Source organism: Pteropus alecto, unplaced genomic scaffold (assembly GCF_000325575.1).
Source record: "Pteropus alecto unplaced genomic scaffold, ASM32557v1 scaffold134, whole genome shotgun sequence".
Taxonomy (NCBI): Eukaryota; Metazoa; Chordata; class Mammalia; order Chiroptera; family Pteropodidae; genus Pteropus; species Pteropus alecto.
Window position 1 is genome coordinate 5537919 of NW_006436283.1, and position 22001 is coordinate 5559919.

A 22001-nucleotide genomic window follows, 5' to 3' on the forward strand; every position below is an offset into this window, starting at 1 on the left:
TCAGGCCCGTGCTCCTTCATCAGGGAGGTCTTTCCTCCCTGGATGGGCAGCGGGGGCTGGGGGCGGGCACAGTGTCAGTGTGCCGGCTGCACAGCTCTCAAAAAAAAAAAAAAACAGCCAGGAGGCCTCAGAGGGCCGGGGCAGCTAGGCCACAAAAGCTCCCCACAGTGACCCTTGGCGCCCTGCCTCCCTCCCCTCCCAGCTTGTCCTCACCCCGCTTCCTATTAAAATGCAGCAGTATCCGCAGCCCAATCAAAGGCCCATTCACGCTGTCACACAGGGGCCTGACTAGACGAATTAGGGAAATGGCTTTTCTCTTGGGCTCTCTTGCATTCCAGGGCACCCAGCTGGGAGACTCAATCACCCCTGCTTTCCTGGTTCACTGAAGCCTGGGGAGAAGGGGCCTGGAGGAGGCTGTCTCCCCAAGAGCTGCTCACAGGGGCAAGCTAGATGCTAGACGCGCTGCTGCTTCCAGGGGCCCCACAAAATACACCATGTGCGAGTTTCCCTGTGCTTACATTTGTTCCCGGAGGAGAGGCTGTCGGCCAGGCAGCTGTGTGTGTTGCTCTGGCCAGCGGCCACTCCCCTGGACCACGGGCGGCCGTCCAGCTCCTGATGACTTCAGATGCTTTTGAGCACAATGTAGGCCCTCCTCCCCTGCCCTTCCCTGTGTATGGAGGGGCCCCTGCCCTCGGGACGTAGGTGCATGCCTGTCCAGTTCTCCATCCTGCCCAAAGTGGACGCTGCAGGGCTTGGGGGAGGAAACAGAGCGGAAACATGCCTGTCCAGTTCTTCATCCTGCCCAGCCCCCTTCCCCTCCGGACAAGCTTTGCCGAAAGCTGCCGTGAGCCAAGCAGAGAAAGATCCATTCACTCCACGGGCATCATGGGGGCAACGTGTCCAGGGCCAGAGCTCCTGGTCAGCCCCGGATCACTAGGCAAGGCGTGAGTTTGGGGAGAGGGCTTCCAACAGGAGCCCCATTCTTTTACCCCTAGGTAGCGAGGGCAGAACAGATGCAGGTCACGGGGTTCGTTTGTGGCCCTCGAATCAGCTAGGGGGTCCCTGAAATCCCCTGGCAAATCCTGCCCCTTCTACCACACACACACACGCGCGCGCACACGCGTGCACACACACACAAACACTCAGCATGCACCTCCACTGTACAATTCACATGGAGTTGCAACGGTCTGCATACTAGTCTTTCTTCTGCGGGCTGGTACTTAGCCAAGAGCGAACGTCATGCCCTGGTTTTCACTTCTCTAGGCACCTGGCATCACTGAGTGCCATAGAGCAAAACATCAGCTGAATGAATGAATGGATGAATGAATGACTCATGCGCACAGCTTAACTCAAGTGTTAGGTCTGTCAAAGACCAAACATCTACATAGGAAGCTCCCCTACCTTGTGTTTTTTTGATTTTGTTTGTAACATTTTGAGGCCCCACATGCAGAAACGTGCTCCGCTGTGTGTCAGCCTGTGTGCGTGAGTCCCAGCGCCGCGGTTGGAGGCAAGCTAAATGCCGCATCCACATTCCCAGCGCCCGAAGAGTATGCTTCCGAAGCCAGAGGGCTCCAGGTTCCAATCCCACCCATCCCCACCAGACCCAGTCACTTCTTCACACCCAGAGAGGGGTCACCTGGTCATCCATACATGTCCTTACGAGAAGTAAGCAGGTGGCTGGGAATGGGCCAGTGGGTGGGGAAGGGATAGGCTTCAGATGTCTTATCTTGGCTCTGGCCCTAAATGCGTCGAGACCGTGGGCAAGCCTCTTCTTTTCCCTGGGCCTGTGTCCCCATCTGAAGGGCAAGGGGGCTGGGGGGGAAGATCTAAGCCCCTTCAGTTGTGGGATTCTGGGATTCTAGGTTAGGGACTCACGCTGCCTTTAGGGTCTCTGGACAGGACAGACACATTGATGTACCACCTGCCACAGAGATGGTCCTGGGCAGACCACCCACCGTCCCACGCACCCTACCCCCCGCCTCAACTCACCACTGCTGCAGCGGTGTCAGCGGCCAGGGACGTCCAGCTGAGGAGCAGGGCCAGCAGCCCACAGCACAGCATCCTAGGAGAGAGGCAGCCACCAGTGGGGTCTGGGCAAAGGCTGGCAGGCAGGGGACTCCAGGACAGCTGTCACCCCACCGACGTTAGCGCCCTTCCGCTCAGCTATGATCGTGCCTTCTCTGGCCCCTGAGATTCCAGTAGTGGCCCCAAAGGCAGTCTCAGTCTCTGCCCTAACATCAGCCCTGCTGATGGCGAGGACAGAGAGATGGAACCCAATGCCTGGAGCACAGGTCCCTGGGCCAAAAAGACACGGCCGTGAGGGGGCGAGCTAAGGAGGAGCTGGTTACAGATGGCAGGAGCCTCTAACGCTTGGGCAGCATTTGTTCAGCTGCTCAGCAGGGGAAGGCCCTGGAAGGAGGGGACACGTGGAGGAAAGCCCCAGTCCTTCCTTTATGTCCAGATGGCCAGCCGGTGGCTGCCGTCCCCACTTGACTGGGTACTGAGGAGAGAGCAGAAGGTGACCTTGGGCCGTGGCCACCACCACATCCTCCGAGCCTGGCCAGGCCCTCACCCCTCTCTGATGGTGGCACCGTCACCTCACATGCTTGCCCAGAGCTTTGTCCCAGGCCCATAGGCGGGGCTACTCACGAGGCCAGGAGACACCTGGAACGCCTGGCCAGTCCCAAGCAGGCGAGGAGGCAGATGACTAGGTCCAGGATGAAGAGCAGGAGGTAGGCGAGCCACCTGGCGGGAGGGGTAGGGGTGGTCAGGGGGAGCAGAGCCCCCCGGGGTCACTGGCCCTTCGTTAACAACAGATGAGCAGACTAGAGGAGGGCGTGTCCCCTGCACAGGAAGAACCGGCGTGCATGGTGGACAGATCCCCCCCAGAGGCTCCAAGGCCTGCACCCCATTTTGGCCTGGACAAAGGCATCACCCTCCCCCTCTCTTGGCTGTCCACTGGAACTTTCTGCAGTGATGGAAATGTTCCCTCTCTGTGCCATCTACTCTACCTGCCACTCCCCACATGGGACTATGGAGAACTTCACACAGCATCGGACCAGGCAAGGCCTGACATTTATATCCACGGATCCGAGAAAGCCCCTAAGGCGCCCACTTCTCTGATGGAATCTCGCCCTGGCCTCCCCTCTCCCTCCCGGCGGTCTGGGACTTGGATTCCGAGTGGGCTCTTTCCCAGACCACCAGGGGGCGGGGTCAGGGAGAGGCAGGGAGCCTCATCATCCCAGGGCACCACGGACCTTCAGCCACAACCCCTGACCCCCCCATCCCCAGAAAGGCAGCTGGGAGACCCTGGCCAGCTGCCGCACACCTTTGAGCCCCAGTTTCCACACGTATAACAGGAAGCCGGAGCCCTTACCGCTAAGCGCACGGGGGACAAGGCAGGGCAGCCACGGACCTGAGGTCCCCGCTCTCCTGCTCCTCCAAAGCATGGGACCCTGGAGCGCCTGAATGCCAAGGGCGCTGGGAAGACTCCAAGCAAAGCAACCTTGTTCTTTCCCTTCTGAGCAGGACCCCAAGACAGTCCCAACTCAACACTAGCCTCACCCAGTAGCCACTTCCATTCGCCTTGCACTGGAGGGGCCAGTCTGAGCAGTGGGGGGAGGGGAGCTGGTGAAAAGAAAAGGGACTTTCTCCAGTCCCCCCAAAAGAGAAATGTGTGATCATTATTTTTCTCCATGCGGGAGCCAAATAAATCCATCGACCCCTCCTCTCCAGCAAAGGTTTCCTGCTTCACCGATACCTTAAAGAGGGTAAGAAAGAGCCCGGAGTGTGGGTAGGAGGGCGATGGAGCTGGAAGAAAGTGACAGAGGGGCTCTGAAGGGGAGGGAGCATGCCGGAGGCCACCTGGCAGCCGAGCGAGGTTCTCTCTGCCTCTGAGAAAGGAGGCCCCCCAAAGAGTCTGATCAAAACCATCGACCCCTGCACAGAGCCTCGCTGGAGGACTCCACAATTCCCAGGGACGGAGGGAGCTGGGGGCTCTGGGGAAAGCGCAGGGCCCGCCCTCCTGGAGGACGAGGCCACCAAAAAGCCCGTTTTCTTAGAATCAGAGTCAGAGCTGGAAGGAACCTCGGGGACCATCTGCTGTGAGGACCTCGTTCAGATGTGCAGACGGAGGCCCGTGGCAGGAGAGGCCGGCCTAGGCACTGCAGACTCCCTTTCTCCCAGCCTTCCCACGGGAGACGCGCCAGCCACCAGGCCCCTCTCCAAGTCCTGGTTTCACGTTTCAAACCTAAACGTGTGTCTCGTTACTTGTCTCCTCTCCACGACACCAGGAAATCGAGTTAGCGCGGCTTCTCACTCACTCTCCAGCACTGTTTCGATGCCTCGCTCGGCAGTCTCTTATGAGGAGTTCCTGGAAACAGCTCTGCGAGGCAGATGCATTTTCCCAGAGGACCCCAGGGATGACCAAGAAGCTGGCTCTGGAAGCTCCAGCCTTTACGTCCACAGCTCCTCCCATATCCAGCCTCTGCTGATGCTCTTGCTGGGTTATACGCGTTAGAAGCCTGTCCAAGAGGGTCATCTCTTGGCTTTTTATTGCTTCCAGCACTTAGCCAGGCCCTGTATAAAAGTGCTAAAGAATATTTGCTTAGCTGGATGGATATGCTCTAGAAAAAGCAGGAAAGCAAAGCTAGGGGGAGGCTGGCCAGAGGAGACCTGGCCCCTGAGGCTGGTTATAACGCTCGAGAATAAAATAAAGCCTTGGTCTAGGCAGCTCAGGTGAGAGAAGGGACGAACAAACAGCAGAAGATGAAGACAAGGGACCAGTCTGAGTCGGTGTCCAGGAGCCACAGGTGCTAACCGTGGATTTTCTGCCTTGCCCTGAACAAGGGGTGGGAATGGGGGATGGGGTCCTAGGGGACCCCTTCAATCTCCCAGATTGAAATAGCTGCTGTGCAGTTGGCACCTCCCGTCTTTAATAAAATCACCTTAAAAATAAGCCCCTTTCGATATATAAATCCTGACTCATTTCATCATCATTATTGAAATGCCCCCATTAGGCCCTTACATATACATGGCCCTATGCTAGGTCCACTCAGAGAGAAATGGGGATGTCCACTTTCTACCTTCCCCAGCCCCCATGACAAAAAGATTTTGAAGGCTCAGGCAATGAATGGCCCTCATGACACAGGACTCATCAGATGCCACTGGTTTGGGTCCCGAGTCACAGCCAGTCCTTAGAGCTGGCAGTTTTTTCCGTCACTTGGGAGAAAGGCACTTTCACATGTGAGCATTCATCTGGTGGGAACTTCGACGGAAATTCTTTCTGATGCAGACGTCTGTGTGTCATCCTGGGGATGCAGGGACTAGACTGGCGGGGAAGGGGAGGGATGGGGAGCATGGTCCACAGCTGGGGACCTCATGTGTCTCAGAGCCCTGCCATCTCCTACCGTGGGGAAGAAGACAGCCCATGGCAGGGAGAGCTCTGGCCAAAGGCCACCGGAACATTTTCTTTAGACTCAGATATATTACTTTGGCCTGGGGTGGGACTTTCTCATAAAAGGGAACTGAATCCAGAAAATCAGACTAAATTGTGCAATGTTGAGATAAAGGCTCTGACCTTTGCAAATGGCTTGAAGAGGAACCAACGAATTGGCAGTGGGAGGGTGGGGTGAGGTGGGGACCATGCAAAGAGCTGTTAAGTTCACCAGGACTCATTTCCTTAGGTGCGGTGACGTGACTGACGGTGACACTTCTGGAGTGCATGTCGCCCTTTAACCAGGAGCCACCCAAAGCCCAGACTGCTGCCTCCCTTCTTGGCTCTCCCCAGAGTGACCTTCATTAGACCTTGCGCTTGGATTTCAGTTAATGGCTTATTAAGACCTTCTGGCCCTGAGATGCAGGCTTGGATGAAGGGAGCTGGTGTAGCCCCAGCGTGTCCCCTCTGCCCCTCACCTGTAGTACTCCACATGGCCAGTCTGGTCGGCCAGCTCGGTCAGCTCGGCTGTGACCTCCCTCCACACGGGCACCGCTGACAGCTGGACGATGATGTTGCTGGCCATTTGCTGCATGAACTTCAGTGTCTGGATGTAATCGCCCCGGGTGGCAAAGATCTCACTGAGCCGGGCCAGGTGCCGCTCTAGGTCCACCTTCATCTTCTGGGTGGTTCCGGACACCTGGGGAGGGGCTGCGGTTGTGAGTCTGGCCCTCGGGTGGGAGGAAGCCAGAGAGGCCCAGCTCCTGATTCTAACTCTGGAGGAGGTCTGCCAGCAGCAGATGGCTGCTCGGGCTTGGGCGAGTGTACCGTGCGTGCGGTCCCCAGCCCTGAAAAGCTCAGGAGGCTGCTGCCCAGAGGGAGGATGGAGACAGAGGCCCTCATGACCCACCCGGCCCCCATGTCCCCCCATCCTGGGGGCAGGCCCCGATCTGGCCTGAACCAGCCCTGGCCTCTGAGATCCAGTGCCTTACTCTAAAGAGAGACCCAGGTGGGGAAGCAAATGAACAAAGGAACACACACGCACGTTGTCACAGATTCTCTTAAAACTTTAAACACTGTGGATTATGACTTCCTTTTTCGGGTGAGGAATAAAACGTTTAAGCTGAACAGCTCCTCAGTTGCTACCTGATCTTTTGATCCCATGATAGGATTTCTAAATGCCTCATAAGAGAAAGGCCTTGCTGTCAACAGCTCACAGCTCCTGGGCCCCAGCGAAGCAGAACAATGGAACTCTGAATAACACACAGGCTCCATCCTGCCTCCGAAAGGCCTGGACACGTGGAGGGGGGACACTGGCGCCTTCTCTGTGCGCTCATGCCCTCCCCCGCACGTCTGTCCTGCCAGGTGGATGGACAGGCGCCTGTCCCCTGACTGAGCCTTATGGGCCTGGGGTTGAGCAGACCCCGAAGAAAGCGATTTGCTCTTCAAAGAAAGAGAGGAAAGGGTGAAGGCGGTCAGATGGCAGTGACCGCCACTGGCTTGCAAACAAGGAATGCCAGCAGGGCTTGGTACTGAAAGGGTGCTCAAACAGCCCGACACAGGGTCCCCATGGGACCCACGTACACAGCCTGGGAGTCCCAGGCACATCCCTCGGAGCCTGCTCTGAGCTGGGGTGCTGGAAGCAAGAAGAAAGGCTTTGCTGTTCTGAAATTGTCACGTTAAACCACCGAGCACGACTGACTGGGAGGAGGAGGGCGCCTGATCCTCTCTTGGGCAGCCTGCAGCTCCCCCAGGCACGGCAGGAAGATAACGTGACACAGGAGAAGGGGCCACGCATCCCCCGGTCGGAGATCAGCAGGAGGGTGAGTAGGTGACACTCCTGATGAGGGGAATGGGACAGCGACAGTGGGCTTCCACGTCACGTCTCCATCTGCACTGCCGGGAGTTCCTGGTCCCAGAAAGAGAATGGCCCTCTGTGCTCCGTTCCGTTTTTATTTTTTCAATGTCAGAGGCTTGTTCTGTTTTCTGGCTTGTTCCTGGCTCTCCCGAGCTGGTTAAGGATGGTGAGGTTACAGATACCCTGTACCTTACAGATTTGGCAGCTTGTCGCTTCACATGGCGGAGGAAAACCATGTAAAAGTAAATTCGGTACCTAAACATCACCCTGATAAACCTTCCTTTTCGATTCAGTAAGATGAACGTATCAGTGCTTTGCAGCCCTCGATCCAAAACGCACGATCATTAAAGGCTAACGTTAGGAGCGCGATTGTGCTATGTGACATCTTCATATTCCTTTCTCATATCTAATGAATCTGAGAGCCAAAGGCTATCAAAAACGATCTGCAAACTTCTTCTGGAAGATCGCATTTTCCCCCGAATCTTTAACTTCTCTACTTTCTGAAATCCTTCCTTGGAAAAAACAAAGATCAGCAAACATCTGTCCTATTTCCCCCTGATGTCTTCTCATAGGAAACGAAACTATAAAAAGGTAAAAATCACAATGCCGGCCTACTTACAGCCCCCTGCTTCCCCTCCCCACCCCCAATTCCTTAGCGGTTCTTACTGACAGAGCTCCCAGCAGGGAGACAAAGTGAGGATCCCCCCACCCCTGGTCCATGGGGAAGAGACGCTCTGGGAAACAGACGGGCAGCTCGGCTCCCCAAGCGGGGGTGGGGTGGGGTCAGGGGCGAGTTAGCAGGTGGTGGAAGCTGTTGTCCCGTAGGATGGAGCAGTGGTTCTCCAGTTGTGGTCCCTGGACCAGCAGCATCAGGGTGATCAGCAGGGAGCTCATTATAATTGCAAATTTTCAGCACCGCCCAGACCCATAGAAGCAGAAACGCTGGGGTGGGGCCAGCTCAGCTCGCTGTTGATCAAGCCCTCCAGGGGAGTCTGAAAACTTCTGGGAAGGAGGAAGTTTCTCCGCCTCAGGTAGTTTTCTAGAAGGGCAGCCGGCCTGAGTCGAAGGGGCCCCACCTCAGATCCCAGAAAGGAAGGGTGGAGACCAGGTACTTCGGTTCCAGTTCTTGCTCTGAAATGTCCTAGCTTCCAACCCGGGGGTGGATTTTTTAGGCTGAGACCCTGAGTGGTGAGAGGTGTGCTTGGTGCCCAGGGTAACTGGAGGCCAGGCCTCCCCAACTAGGGCACCAATGGGGGACACTGGGTCAAGAGAAAGGACCCACCGGGTACCCCCAAATGACCCGACAAATCAGAGCGTGTAATTCATCCAGAAGCCTGCCGGCCGGGCCTGAGCCTTGAGCCTTGGCCCCCTCCCACCAAGGCACAAGCCTGGGGCTTCTGGTCTGGAACAGAGATCCAGGTCTGAGTCACCTGACCTGTCACCCTGCCACCCCCTAGTCTAAGCCTCCTCTCTCCTTCACGGTGATTATAACAACATGTATGATAAAAGCACCATGATAATGGCACTCATTACCACGGCCGGGCCCATTTGGAGGGCACTTTATAGATTGCTGAGTACTGTCACAGACAGTATCTCATCTCACATCATTTACCTGCTACATGGCCTTCACCCCTCGGGATGGCTTTGTTGAGTGCCCACCCCAGGGCCCAAACCCGCTCTGCAGGCCCCATGAGAACCCAGAGCCCTCTCCATGGGAGGGAGCAGCCCAGACTGGGGCCCCGGCTCACGGAGGAGGCAGGAGGGGGTCATAGGGGACGGAAGCAGCTCCCGCTGGCTGGACCACCATGACAGCCTGGGGCTCCTGTCCTCATTTCTCAAAACCGGTGGAGCTAATACGAGGCGCTGACCTCTGGGAACATGGGGGAATTTAAGAGACAGGGGGCCTGCCGAGAAATGTCCGGACCTGGCCCTGGAGCGCACGGCCTGCTCAGGTGGATAGGCCCAGCCTAGGGTCCTGCTCCCAGCTCATCTCCCCATGCCAGTCTCCTCCCGTGGGATAAGGACGAGAAGAAATCAAGTGTCCCCATCAGGACGGCTCTGGGGGAGATGAGGGCCATTCTGCATAATGGTCACAGGTAGTGAAGGCCCTGACTCTGGGCCCTCAGCAGGGGGTTCTGCTCTTGGGCCCGGGTTCCTCCTCCAGGGGCCCTGGTGCTGGTAGGAGGCAGAAGATGGGGAGGCCGAGCCCAGAGGCAGTAATCCTGGGGCCTCTTCCCACCCCAGGGCAGCGGTGAGGGTGGGGGTGAGCTCCCCCAGGCCTCTACACTCTGGGCAGGCTGCGTTTGCCCACGAGGCTGGCCTCAGCGTCCTCTCCCTCACTCTGCAAAGCCACCCCAGCCCAGTGTCCAGAGAGCTCTCAGTCCCCAGGGACGGGTCCCAGTAGACATAAGGGGCAGATGGACGAGCTCTGCATGGCACACTGGGCCCTGGTCTGGCACGCGACCCTCAACTCCCCAGAAAGGCTTTCTCTGAGGCCAGAGCCACCACGACCGGCCCCCCTGGGCACCCATGAGCCACACGGCTGGCTCTTTAAGGCGAGGCCCTCCCGAGGGGCTGAGGGATTAAGGCCTTAGAGGAGCTTAAAGGAGAAGGAAGGGAAATGAGGTCGAATCCTCCTCTAGGCAGTGCCAGAGCAATGTCCAGATGTTCCAGTCGGGGCTGCCTGACATGACAGGCCACTTGCTGGGGCCACCCTTGTGCTGGGCCAAGTGGGATCGGGGTTCCCTCGTAGGGGTCCCGGGGCTGCCATGGGGCGGCCAGAGAATGTCCCGGCACTTCTAGCAAAGGTGACAATACGCTGGGGCGCCAAGGTCTACACTTGAGAAAGCCCAGACTCCCCGCCCTCTCAGCCTCGGCCACCCAGGCCAAGGGCTCACAGAGCAGCTCCTTCCTTCCCGAAAAGCTCTGCCTGCCTAACTCGGTCCCTCCCCCTGAGCCTCCAGCTGGACTCGTGGCGCCCGGAAGCCAGAGCCCAGAGGGCCCCTCGCAGGGTTTCGGGGAGTCGTGCCCCCCTCGGGGCCGAGCTGCCTAGCATCTGACCGGGGCCCTTGCTCTGACCGCGCTGACCTCTGGGCTGCACCTGGCCCAGCCAGCCGCCCGTGAACCTTACCAGCGTGTCGATCCCAGAGAGGGTGTGATTCGCATTGTCCAAGGAGTAGATGAGCTGGTACACCCCGTCACTGGTCTCACTGTTTCCATAGAAACCAACGCCCACCGCAGCACTACGGGCGAGACCCGACACAGAGTTAGAGGTGAAACCCAGAAGAGAGTTATTTTTTTAAAAAAATATACTATGTTTTAGAGCCGTTTGAAGTTCACGGTGAAATTGACTGGAAAAGATAGTGACCTTGCATATACTCCCCTGCCCCCCAGCCCCGACTCCCCCACGGTCACAGCCCCCACCAGGGTAGGACATTTGTTACAACTGAAGAACCCATATGGACACATCGTGCCACCGAAGTCCAGGGCTTGCATTAGGGTTCACTGTTGGTGGTGTACTCTGTGTGGGTTTGGACAAACGTACGATGAATGCCACGTGTCTACCACTACCGTGTCACACGGAGCCGCGTTACTGCCCTAAACATCCTGTGTGCTCCACCCATCCATCCTTCCCTCCCTCCACTCACTGGCAGCCACCTATCTTTTTACCGTCTCCATCGTTTTGCCTTTTCTAGAATGTCATGTGGTTGAAGTCACACAGTGTGTTGTCTGTCTTCAGACTGGTTTCGTTCACTTACGAATGCGCATTTAAGTTCCCTCCATGTCTTTTCACGGCCTGAGAGCTCATTTCTTTTTAGCGCTGAATAATATTCCTTTGTCCGGCTGTGCTACCGTCTATTTACTCATTCACCCACTGGAGGATGCTTTGATTGCTTCCAGGTTTTGGCGATTATGGATAAAGCTGGTCAAATATCCACAGAGAGCAGGTTTTTGACTTTGGCTGAGGAATTCTTTCCTGGGGATGCGGGAGGGGATGACGTTTCAAGTTCTGGCAGGTGGGGGCGGGAGGTGACGGTTCAGTGCCAGCTTGTCCCTGGTGTGCCCGACCGGCTCCACAGCATCTTTCATTTAGGCAGCAGGACAATATTTCTGCTCTCTAGTCCCGTGCCTCTGAAGGGTAGAGGGCTGCTGGCCTAGCCCCAGGACCCTGTATCTTTGACAGCTCCCCAGGTGACTGACGCAGGTGATTGAGTCCCCTGAAACCACACTTGTCTCTCTTGAAACCTCCAGGAGTGGGGGACTGCCCATCCATGCTCTCCATGCCCCCACGAGGCAGCCCGCTCCACTGAAAACCTCCAGCTCACAGGAAGTTCCTTGTCCTGAGCCGAAGCCCACCTCCTCAAAGCATGACCCCACTGGTTCTTGGCTGTCCTCTGGGGCGCCCCGGAATAAGGCTCCAATTCTGCAGGACACCCCGTTGGGCATGTCCGTGTGGCTCCATGCCACCCCTGCTCCTCCTGCTCTCCGAGCCAGACATACGTCCTGCAGAGCCTTGTAGATATCATCGCCGTCCCTGGTTCAACGCTCTCTAACTGGTCGATGTCACCCTTAAACACGGTCCCTGAGTGAGGCGCCCAAGCCCAGGCTGTCCACCCAGCTCTGGGCACAGGGCAGCGGGCTAATGTCCTGAGACCCGCCCCTCCCCACCACTGACCCTGTGGCCGGCAAACACCCTGGTTTTCTCCCTAGGATCTGCCGTGAAGCCCAGTGATTCTTCCCCGCTGCAGTGTTGTCTTGATTTTTTTTTTTTTGGTGGTGGTTGTTTCAACTAAAAGCAGAACTTTCGATCTACCCCTGTGAAATTTCATCCAGTTGGTTTTCATCTCACATTCCAGGCTGAACAAATCATCTCAAATCTTGCCTCTGTCATCCATCATATTTTATCTGACCCACACCCCTGGGAGCCATCTGCAGGTTCATTGAGCAGCCTTCTGAGTTTTCATCCAAAACACTAATCCCGGGGGAAAAGACGAACGCACACGTGCACGCATTTATGCTGTTTCTTAAAACAGGACGGGATCCAGGCTGCAACCTCCTTCCAGGCGCCGCCCTTGACCCCTAGTTCAGCAGCCCTCAGGAAGTGGTCCAAGGACCACGGCACAGAATCACCTAGCGTGACTATTAAGAGTGGAGGTCGGCGGTGCCCGCCCCGCACCCACTGCACCGGTGGGGTCTGGACGTGCCTCTCTCCCAGCAGACGAGGACCTCCAGCAAGAGGCACAAATGATGCCTGTTTTTCTTACCACTAGCGCCCCCTTGCCTGGCAGAAATGACACGTAGCATTTCCTAGAACGAGTCATGCCAGACGCACTCCATCTGTTTTGAGTTTTCTTTAATTATTACTTATTAGAATTGACCCTCCAAAGCCATTCTTACTGTTCCATAGAATTCTTCTGTCATTCGCCGTGTTTTTAAAAAAAATCTGAGCTCACACAAGAGGGCTCTTCGCGTGGCCAGCTGTGCGGCTTCTTCAGGCGTCTGTCTCGTGCCCTGCCTCTCCCGCCCACCTTCCTGCTGCTCAGTCCCACGAAAAGGCTTTTCGATCCCACGGTTACTTCGCAGGAGCAGCTCTGCAGGGACCGACACTATGACGTCGCCCTGGTGGCCTGTGTCCCCCAGCCCCGGCCCCGCCCATGAGCTCACTGCTTCATCGCCCCGCGGTGCCGCCTCGGGCGCGCGCCCATGTTTTGGCTGAGATGATCCTTATGCTGCCGACAGGATGGGACCGTGAACACGTCCTAACGGAGAAGAAAACCTCACTGGCCCTGAGAACGCAGGTGTCCTCGCCCCAGGTCCACGGCTTCCTGTCTGCCTCCTGTCCTGCAGCCGAGACAAGTGGGGTCACTCCCGCGGTGCGTTCTTGGATGCAATGGACACTAAGCAACGAGGGATTCTACCCCTCCAGGGTGACCACTCCCGGGAAGTCTCAGGGTGGACCTGAGGCTTTTGGAAAAATTCGTAGGTACGAAAACAAGAAAAATGTAACAACTCTACACGACAGGGCCGCGTGTCCGAGGACGCGGCTCAGCAGGGTGGGCTCTTGCCTGGGGTGAGAAATCCTCGCTCCTTCGTCAAAAGCAAAGAAGTCTTGCTGACGGCACGAAGGGCTGTTGATCTCACGAGAAGATGGCACTGATCTGGGCTGCGTCAGGCTTTCTCCGACTTCGCAGCCTCAAGGCGGCCGGGAGGGGACAGGGACTCAGAAAGCGGAGACGCCCTTTGCTTAAGAATGTCACCCAGTAACCTGCTCAGGCAGTGACCCATGGGGCGGCCAGGCGTGTCCTTGCTGGACCAGAGAGGCCCACACCAGGGCGGGCATGGGGCACACTAGAGAGACCTCCATCACCGCTCCAGGCATCCGAGTCCTGTTGCCAGGCAAGAAAAGGGACGACGTTCACTCTGGGGACAGGTTCTCCCATCGAGGTACCTGGAGCTCCGTCAGGAGAACATGTCCAGAAAGCTGATGAACTGACCGCTCAGGGTTTAATGGGGGGCTGAAGGTGAGGAAGGGGCTGTCACGGTCAAAGGCGAACCATCGGCATGACGCGGGTGGCCAGGCCCACTTTTTATCCACGGGGCCGCCTCGCTCTCTTGCATATCGAGACCCCACCCCGAGCCGGACGTGCCCCGCCCAGTGCGGGGGACACTCACCAGCAGACGAGGCCGGCCGCCACGGCTGTCCAGGTGACACAGCAGGAGTCACGCTGCTTGATCTGCACTGCATTGTCCTGCCTGCAGCAGCACGCGCAGGCCAGGTAGGCCGTGAGGAAGACGAGGTTCAGGCCCAGGCAGACGGCGGCCACCAGCCCCAGGAACAGCAGAGACTGAAGAGGGAGAGGTCTAGTGTCAGCACCGGTCCCCTGGGATAATGGTCAGGTTGGGAACTGCCCTGGCCCCTGGGCCTGGAGCTCCCAGGGGCGGTGGGTGCAGGAACCAGGATGAGCTGTCTGCCCTGCTCTGAACGAGGTGTCCGGCACTCAGGCTGGGTGGGGCGAGGGCATCAGGACGAGTGAATGGGCTGCGATCCGCTGAGGGGGGTGGATGATGAGGAACAGCTGGAGCCTGGCCCCCAGGTCTGTGGCCAACTCACCCAGGTGGGGACATGGAGCAGGCCCTGCCCAATGAGCCGCTCAGGACCATTCAAGAGACAAGGCAGGAGCTGTCGGCTGACGGTGAGGGCTGTGGGCGATGGGCTGCGTGACAGACAGGGAGAGGGACGTCCACGAGGGCCAGAGCATACTGGAGGACACGGGACTTGGGCAGGACATCTCAGAAGCTGAGTGGGACCTGGGACGGGGCTGGGAGGGGATGGCGTGGTGTATCTGCTTCCTCCAAGCTTTGTCCTAGGTGTTGGGGTCCATCCAGAAAAACAAGAAGCCATCTCTGTGTTAGAGGAGGTGGCGATGTTAGGACATGTACCCGTGGGGTCCCTTTCATGGCATCCTGAACAGGACAATGACCCCCCAGGTGCCAATGGTGGCAGCGAAGCCCAGAATTCCGAAGGGGGCGGGGGGTGCCGTCTCAGGCCCACTTGGTCCTGCGAAGGGAGCTGCTCTCTCTCAGGAGGCTCATGCCCCGCTGCATGCCCTCTGATCTCGACTTAGCCAGATGGGCACCAGATGGCACCAGGATTGGTGGCCGCCAGCCAGGGCTGGACCTGGCTCTAGGTTAGGCTCCTGAGCTGACAGCCTGGCCCAGCTTCCCACGTGCTCCTTACTGGGTCCCGGCCCAGAACCCCCAGGGGCCAGAGCCTGTTCTGGGGAACCCACATGCTGGTGGTGGCGATCAGCAGAGTCGGGGAGACACCAGGACCCTTTGGGTGTAAGGGGGAGACAAGCCTTGTGCCGGAGACACACACCAAGAGACACCTGTGAGAATCAGAGGCTGGGGCCGCAGTCCCAAGGCCTGGACACTAAACGAAGCCACCTGCTGGGCTCCCCGTCCCTTCCTCTGCCAGCTCGGCTGCTCGGCCCTGTGAGGGCTCGCGGTGGCCTTCAGACCCCTGGCTCGGCCTGCTGCTCTGCTGATCACCTGGACAACAGGCTTCCAAGCCTCAGGGACAAATGGCCGAAGCGGTGGGGACGGCACAGAAAAAGACAGGAGAGATGGCTCATTTGGGAGTGGGGTGGTGACTGTGACTTAAAGTGTGGCTTTCACCTTCACCTGGAGATAAATACGTCACGGGTGTGACCAGGAACTCGCCTCCTAGACTCTGCAGCTCGGACGGTAAGCCTCCTCCAGGCAGCTGGGAAGGCCCGGGGACCCGTACACTTCACCGCGCTCAGGTCCTCATGGTGTGGCGAGGGCTGGGTCCCCAGCCTGGACCACTAAGCCTGTCGCATGGACTGACCCAGGAGGCCCCTGCCCGGTGAGATAGCGCAAAGGAGTTGCCCGCTTCCTGCGCCCAGCCAGGGGCCCTCGCTGGAGGGCCCAAAGCCCCAGGCCGAGGACAGGTGGGGCTTTCGAGCCTCGCTACTCAAAGTGAGTGAAGTTCCCCAACCCATGACCGACACTGACATCTAGAATGCAGAATCTCGTTAGCAGTGTGGAACCCCAAGCCCTGCCCAAGACCTAGTGAATCAGAAATGCATCTAGATACGTCCCAGGCAATTTGTGTCCCATTTGAGCCTGGGAAGCATAGATTGGTGACTTCCTAGCAGCTTAACCTTTTTTTCAAACAGACTCGCTTACCAGAGCCCTGAGTGGACAGAAATGCCCTGCTTTGTCCCAGTCACCCCCTTGCTGGCCCCTGGGCTCCTCTGCTAAAACCTAGGGATCCCCTTAACAATCTGCAAAACCACTGTGCAACGTGCATACCCCACGACCCTGAAATCCCATTCTTGAATGTTACCTTACAGAAAGGAGGGCTCACGTCCCCCAAAAGACAGACACACAAACGTTCACAGCCGCTTAATACAACGGGAATATAGCAAACACTGGAAACAACCCAAATGTCCACCGACAAGAGAACAGAAACAGAAAATGTGCCACAGTCATAAAATGGAATACGATGCAGCCACGAAAAGTAAATCGCAGCTACACGTGGCGATCTGGATGAATCTCACAGGCGTAATGTCAGGGGATGCAAACCAGGCAAAACGGCAGAGACAGTGTGGTGGTTTAATTGATGTGAAACTCAAGGTCAGAGAAACTCATCTGCAGTGACAGAGTCAGGTACCTTCGGGAGGGAGTATGAGGGAGCCTCCGGGGGGTGAGGAATACGATTGGGATGGTCTCTGTCTCTCTCTGTCCCTCTGTCTCTCTCTCTGTCTCTCTTTCACACACACACACACACACATTAAGGTACACACTTAAGAGTGTGCAGTTTCTTATAAGTTACTCTTAAATGGGAGGAAAAAAGTAACAAAAACTCAGACAAACTTTTTGTGTAGAGACCGGTTAACATTCAGACCTCCTCCCAGCTACCCTTGACTTCTAGCTTGCCTCTCAGACAGTCCCACACAATCTATCCCAAACAGGAAACCCCACAGACTCTACCATGTGTCCCCGCCCAGCAAGGAAGGGCCTCCCAGAAGCGGTTAAGACATGGGCTGGTGTTATTTCAACCTCTTCACATCATAGCCCGTGCCCACCCCACTTAGCCCCTGCCCCGGCTCCCCTGTCTCACATTCTTATGGTCCACTCAGGCCTCCTCCTGGCCTCCTGTGAGCGCAGTCCCGTGGGCAGGGCCCTGGGATTCTGCAGCCGGGGCCTCTCCAAGCTGGGCAGCTGGCCTCAATTAGGTTACAGATGATGCAGTCCAGCCCTGGGGAGGCCATGCTGGGAAACCTGACCTCAGGGGACGGTTAGCAGTTCACCCCCGGTGCTGGGGGGACAAGGGTGGGACAAGGGCAGCGGGGGCTGGGAGGGAAGGAGGTGGGAAAGGAAGAAGGAGGGGGAGGAGGTGGGGGAGGGAGGAAGAAGCAGTTGGAGGAACGAGGGAACCAGAGGCGAAACCAGCAGAATCATCTCCCACAGCCCCCGAAACCAGCAGAACCATCTCCCACAGCCCCCGAAACCCGCAGAACCATCTCCCACAGCCCCCGAAACCAGCAGAACCATCTCCCCTAGCCCCCTTGACCCGCAGAACCATCTCCCACAGCCCCCGGAGACCCGCGCCCACAGCCCCCGAAACCAGCAGAAACATCTCCCACAGCCCCCGAAGCCAGCAGAACCATCTCCCATAGCCCCCTTGGCATTGACTGCCACCTTCTAAGAGGCAATTATTTTCCTGCCGCTAATTAACACTGCAAATCCCCATGCGCTTGGGGGTAGGAGGGGGGAGGATGGAAGAGGAGGAACCTGCAGCCACCATCACCTCCCAGCCCCACCCAACACGTGCCCACAGCCCCCATATCGGGGCCCAGGCTCCAGCCTCTCTCCTCTTCAGCAGCTTCGGTTAGTTCTGGTTTGTCATTTTGTCATGTGAAACCCAGAGCAGAAACCCAAGACCCAAGCGGGGGGCAGCAGTGACCAGTTTGCACTCTGGGAAGGCAGTTAGACCCCAAGGGGCTTCCGCACTAGGAGTGGGAGGGGGCAAACAACTTGAACACCCTCTCACCCTAAGACCCCAGGAAACAGTGAGCCAGCCTAGGGATGAGGCCAGAGGAAGGGAAGCTGGAGCCCACGGATTGGGAAGGGTTAAGAACCCACTCCCTGGGCCTCTGGGGGAAGGGTGGGGGTTGGGGGGACAGCGTGATCATCTGATGACTATGATTCAATGCTCAGACTGGATGAATGGGGCTTCCTCATCCCAACCTTGGCTCCTCTCAAATCCCGCCTGTGGGCTCCCGCCTGGCCTTTCCTCCTGAGACCAGCTCAGTTGTGGGGGGCCCTGTAGCTCTGGGTCTAGCCTCCACTCTGGCCTGGGGATACACACTTGCGACTCTCTGGGGAGTCTATGAACTGAAGTTCAGACATGAAAATACATGCCTAAGTGTAGAAAGTTAAAAACATATTCTCTGCTTCTTCATGCATGTCCCAGCAGAGTGGCTGGTCTACGGATGCAGGAGCTAGGGGACAGGAAGCACACGCGTGGCTCCTGCATGTTGACAGTAGCAACAATCAACATTTGCACAGCATTTTGGAGCTGACTAAGACCTTTCACGCACATGAGCTCATCAGCGTCTGGTCTCCCAAGGAGGTGGGGTGGTCAGCTGAAGGAGGAAACTATAGTGGTTTATTCTGGGAGACAGCCAGGGGTGGTGCCAGGTCCCCTTCCCGCTGTCTCCAACTCCGCCCAGTGGACACCTGGACAGCTGGGGTCTCCTTTCTAAGCAGCGCTTGTGGCAGCTTCTGCTGTGCCAGACACTGGCCACGTGGTTTATGTCCACTGGCTTATCGGGCCCTCTCTGAAGTGAGAATCATCTTCATCTCCTCGCCTGCCAAAGGGGAGAAGACCCAGGCCGGGCGTTATGGGCGCTTTCCCTCCGGGCACACAGCAGGGACCACGCTCCCTCCTACACTTTGGTGCTCAGCCCACTGGCCTCTCCAGGACCCGAGCGACCTCTCCAGGTCCAGAGCAAGGACTCAGGGTCAGGTCCAGTGGTGGGGGAGGGGCGGAAGGACACACGGTCAGGGGGCTTCTACTGCTGCCCCAGGCGCCAGAAAGTGAGTGCTTCCTCAGGGAGGCTTGGGAACTGAATTGGCTCAGGGCTCTCCATTCGCCAGGCGCCTGCTCGTCAGTCTCCCCACTCTTCTAAGACCCCCCTTTGCCTCGTCCCCTCCCCGAGCTCTCCTCCAGGCCTTCATCTGCCTGCTTCCATCACCACTTAGTGTTTGGTGTGTACACACACACACACACACACGCACGCGCGTGCACACACGCATAGGCACATTGTGTCACAAGCCAGCACTGTTCGTGTGTTGTTTTCCCGTCTTCCCTGATCAGAGTCTGTAGGTTTCTTCCCTCCGTATCCCCTGGGGAGTATGTCTTGGACATACTGCTGAACGTCAAGGTTTCCATCACCACTTAGTGTTTGGTGTGTACACACTCACACACACACACGCACGCGTGCACACACACGCATAGGCACATTGTGTCACAAGCCAGCACTGTTCGTGTGTTGTTTTCCCGTCTTCCCTGATCAGAGTCTGTAGGTTTCTTCCCTCCGTATCCCCTGGGGAGTATGTCTTGGACATACTGCTGAACGTCAAGGCCAGTCCATGTGATGATTCGTACCACCGGGTCATACTACATGCTGTGGGACCCTCTCTGTACCGAGCATGTTACACGGAACACCTTGTTTGATACTTGCAGGTGAGGGAAGGGAGGCTCAGAGAGCCTGAGACGCCTGCCGTGGTCACACGGTTAGCGATAAAACTGAGATTCCAACCCAGACAGCTGGATGGCAGAGCCCCAGCAAGCCCTCGCTGCCTCGGTCATCACGTCACCCAAGTACGACACAGAGCTTGTTTCCAATCGAGTCTGCTGAGCACCGAGGTGACTGACAGCAGAAGGTGCCCAAGCCATGGTCTTAACAACCTGCTGCCTTGACTCTGGCAGTGACTGTCACTCAGGAGAAAGGGGATGTCTAAGAGAGATCCATGGTCACAAACAGGAGAACTTATCAATATAGGAGCTGCCTTAAATAACACCCAGAGCCAGACTCCCCATCCCGGCCTGGCTTACGGCACTAATCTCCCACTCAGATCCCTCAGGAGGCCTAAGTGGGACAAGGAGGGTGGAGGTGGGGGTGGGGGTGGGTGTCCGGCTGTCCAGGAGCAGTGGCTCATGGGAAGGGGATGCCCTCTGGAGTCATTTGACACCCAGCACAGTGCGCCAGGCTCCAAACCCTGGCAGGACAGGGGCAGGGCTGAGTGGGTCCCTCTGGCTCAGATGCCACCTCTCTGTGGGACTAAGGGGGATGGGGCAGGCTCAGGCCCGGCCGGCCACATCTGCTGGCCAGACAGGTGCTGTCTCTGGGAGCCAAGGGGTGAGGTCTTCTTGACCCGGGCAGGAGTTTAGATTTCCTCCAGTGGAGAGGAGGAAACTATGGTTGGAGACCATGGGTACAGGATCTGGGGCGCAGGGTTTGGGACAGACACACACACACACACACGCACACGCACACGCACGCGCACGCACGCAACAATGCAGCTGTCTCTGAAATCATATCCGCCTCTCTTCATGCACTTGCAGGGAGCAGAAGAGTCCCTGGAGCCGTCCCCAGCTGGAGCATTCTCAGGCACACTGACTTCCACAAGTGGGGCTCTGGGAGAGGGAGGGGCCAACGCAGATCATGAGGGAGCCCAGCCAGGCAAACCCTCTGCAATGCCCCCTGGATCCCTGCCTCACCGCAGGGAGGGGCTCTGATTCTCCCTTTTTCTGAAAGGGCAGGCAGCATCTGCCTGGGGCCTGAGGGGGTGACAGGGACACTAGGGGTTATTATTAGACTCCCAGTCAAGGGTGCATTGCATACTCTACCAGATCAGGATCCCGGGCCATGCAGGAGAAAGACCTGGCAGGCAAAGAGCTGACTCCAGGACCAGCCCCCGCTCTGCCCTAACCCGCCCGACCAGGGCCCACACAGGAAGATTGTGCGGGAGAACTTGACACTGCAGGCTGAGGCCTCCAGGGTTCAAAGTCCTGAGATGGGTGCATAGCTCTGAACATATGGGCTCCCATTAGGGGCTGCCCAGCCTGAATCTTCGACTCTGTGGAGAACTGACAGCTGGGCCACAGGGGCTCGGCCAGACCTGAGAAGGCAGGGAGATGCTGTAGCTCTGCCTGGGCGGGGAGGTCTGGGGCGCAACCCCCACCCACGGGGTGCAGGGATCGCAGAGGGAAGGGCCAGAAGAGCAAGGAAAGAGCGGAAATGCAAGGGTTTGCGTGGGCGGAAGTGACAGGCCAAGAAGCCAAGACCCCAGAAATCCAGGGTCTAGACGGCGTGCGTGTACGGAAGGCGGGGGACGCTGATACAGGATAGGGCTGACCCAGGGCCTCCCTCCCTCCCTCAAACAACCGCAGCGGCTGGGGGTTCTCAGCGTACCCCAGGTTAGTCACCCCTTGCCGTCTCCCCGAGCCCTAAAGCCTTTCGGGAGGGGCCCAGGAAGAGGGGTTGGCGGCGGCCCCCACCCTGCAGGAGCGGCTGGGCGGAGGGAGCCGCGGAGCCGAACTCGGGAGCCTCCACTCAGTTTGTCCCCAAACTTCTCCTAGGCCGCGCGGCCCCGGAAAGCGAGAGGTCGTCTCGGAACCGCGGAAGGAGGAAAGCTCCGGGCGCCCGTCGGCTGGAGCGCAGGAGTCACCCGGGTACTGGCACAAATGTCCCCACCCCGCCCGGCGCGGCCCTCCCCCTCGGCGCTCGGCCCCTCCCCCGCGGGCAGCTTCCGCGCCCCTCCTCCTCTTCCCACCGTTTCCCCGGCCCATGAGGTTTCCAGACGCGAGGGGCCGAGGGCCAAGGGTCCCGGGGGCAAAAGGAAGAGGGGTGAAGGGAAGGGGCTGCAGCAGAGGGGGGTGGCGTCTGGGAGGCGTGTGGAGAGCCGCAGGCTGGGGAGGGGGAGAGGGGTGACCCGGTTCTGGCACCGCGCGGACTCACCTCCCGGTAACTCTCATCGCGGGGGTTGAAGGTGCTGTCCACCTGCTGCAGGCGCAGGCCGAGGTGCGGGACGCTGTGCAGCCACACCACCCACCAGGGCGCGATGTACTCCACGCGCGCGGGCATGGCTCGGCCGGAGGGAGCCCGCCCG

At 58.1% G+C, this 22001-nt stretch overlaps 1 protein-coding gene across 5 annotated transcripts in view; it reads right to left on the bottom strand.

Annotated features, from left to right (window-relative positions):
- TTYH2 (tweety family member 2) overlaps positions 1-21995 on the bottom strand; it is a 32039-nt gene extending 10044 nt beyond the window's left edge. For 3 of the 5 annotated variants that reach the window (XM_025047131.1, XM_025047129.1, XM_025047130.1), the window contains exons 1-6: positions 21851-21995; positions 13965-14137; positions 10423-10534; positions 5914-6134; positions 2650-2745; positions 1990-2062 (exon numbers count right to left, since the gene is read on the bottom strand). In XM_025047131.1, coding sequence (XP_024902899.1) covers positions 1990-2062; positions 2650-2745; positions 5914-6134; positions 10423-10534; positions 13965-14137; positions 21851-21976 — 801 coding nt within the window. In that variant the 5' untranslated portion in view covers positions 21977-21995. The remainder of the gene's footprint in view (positions 1-1989; positions 2063-2649; positions 2746-5913; positions 6135-10422; positions 10535-13964; positions 14138-21850) is intronic. The other 2 variants (XM_006912258.3, XM_025047132.1) reach the window with 1 other exon arrangement.
- Positions 21996-22001: the final 6 nt, after the last annotated feature.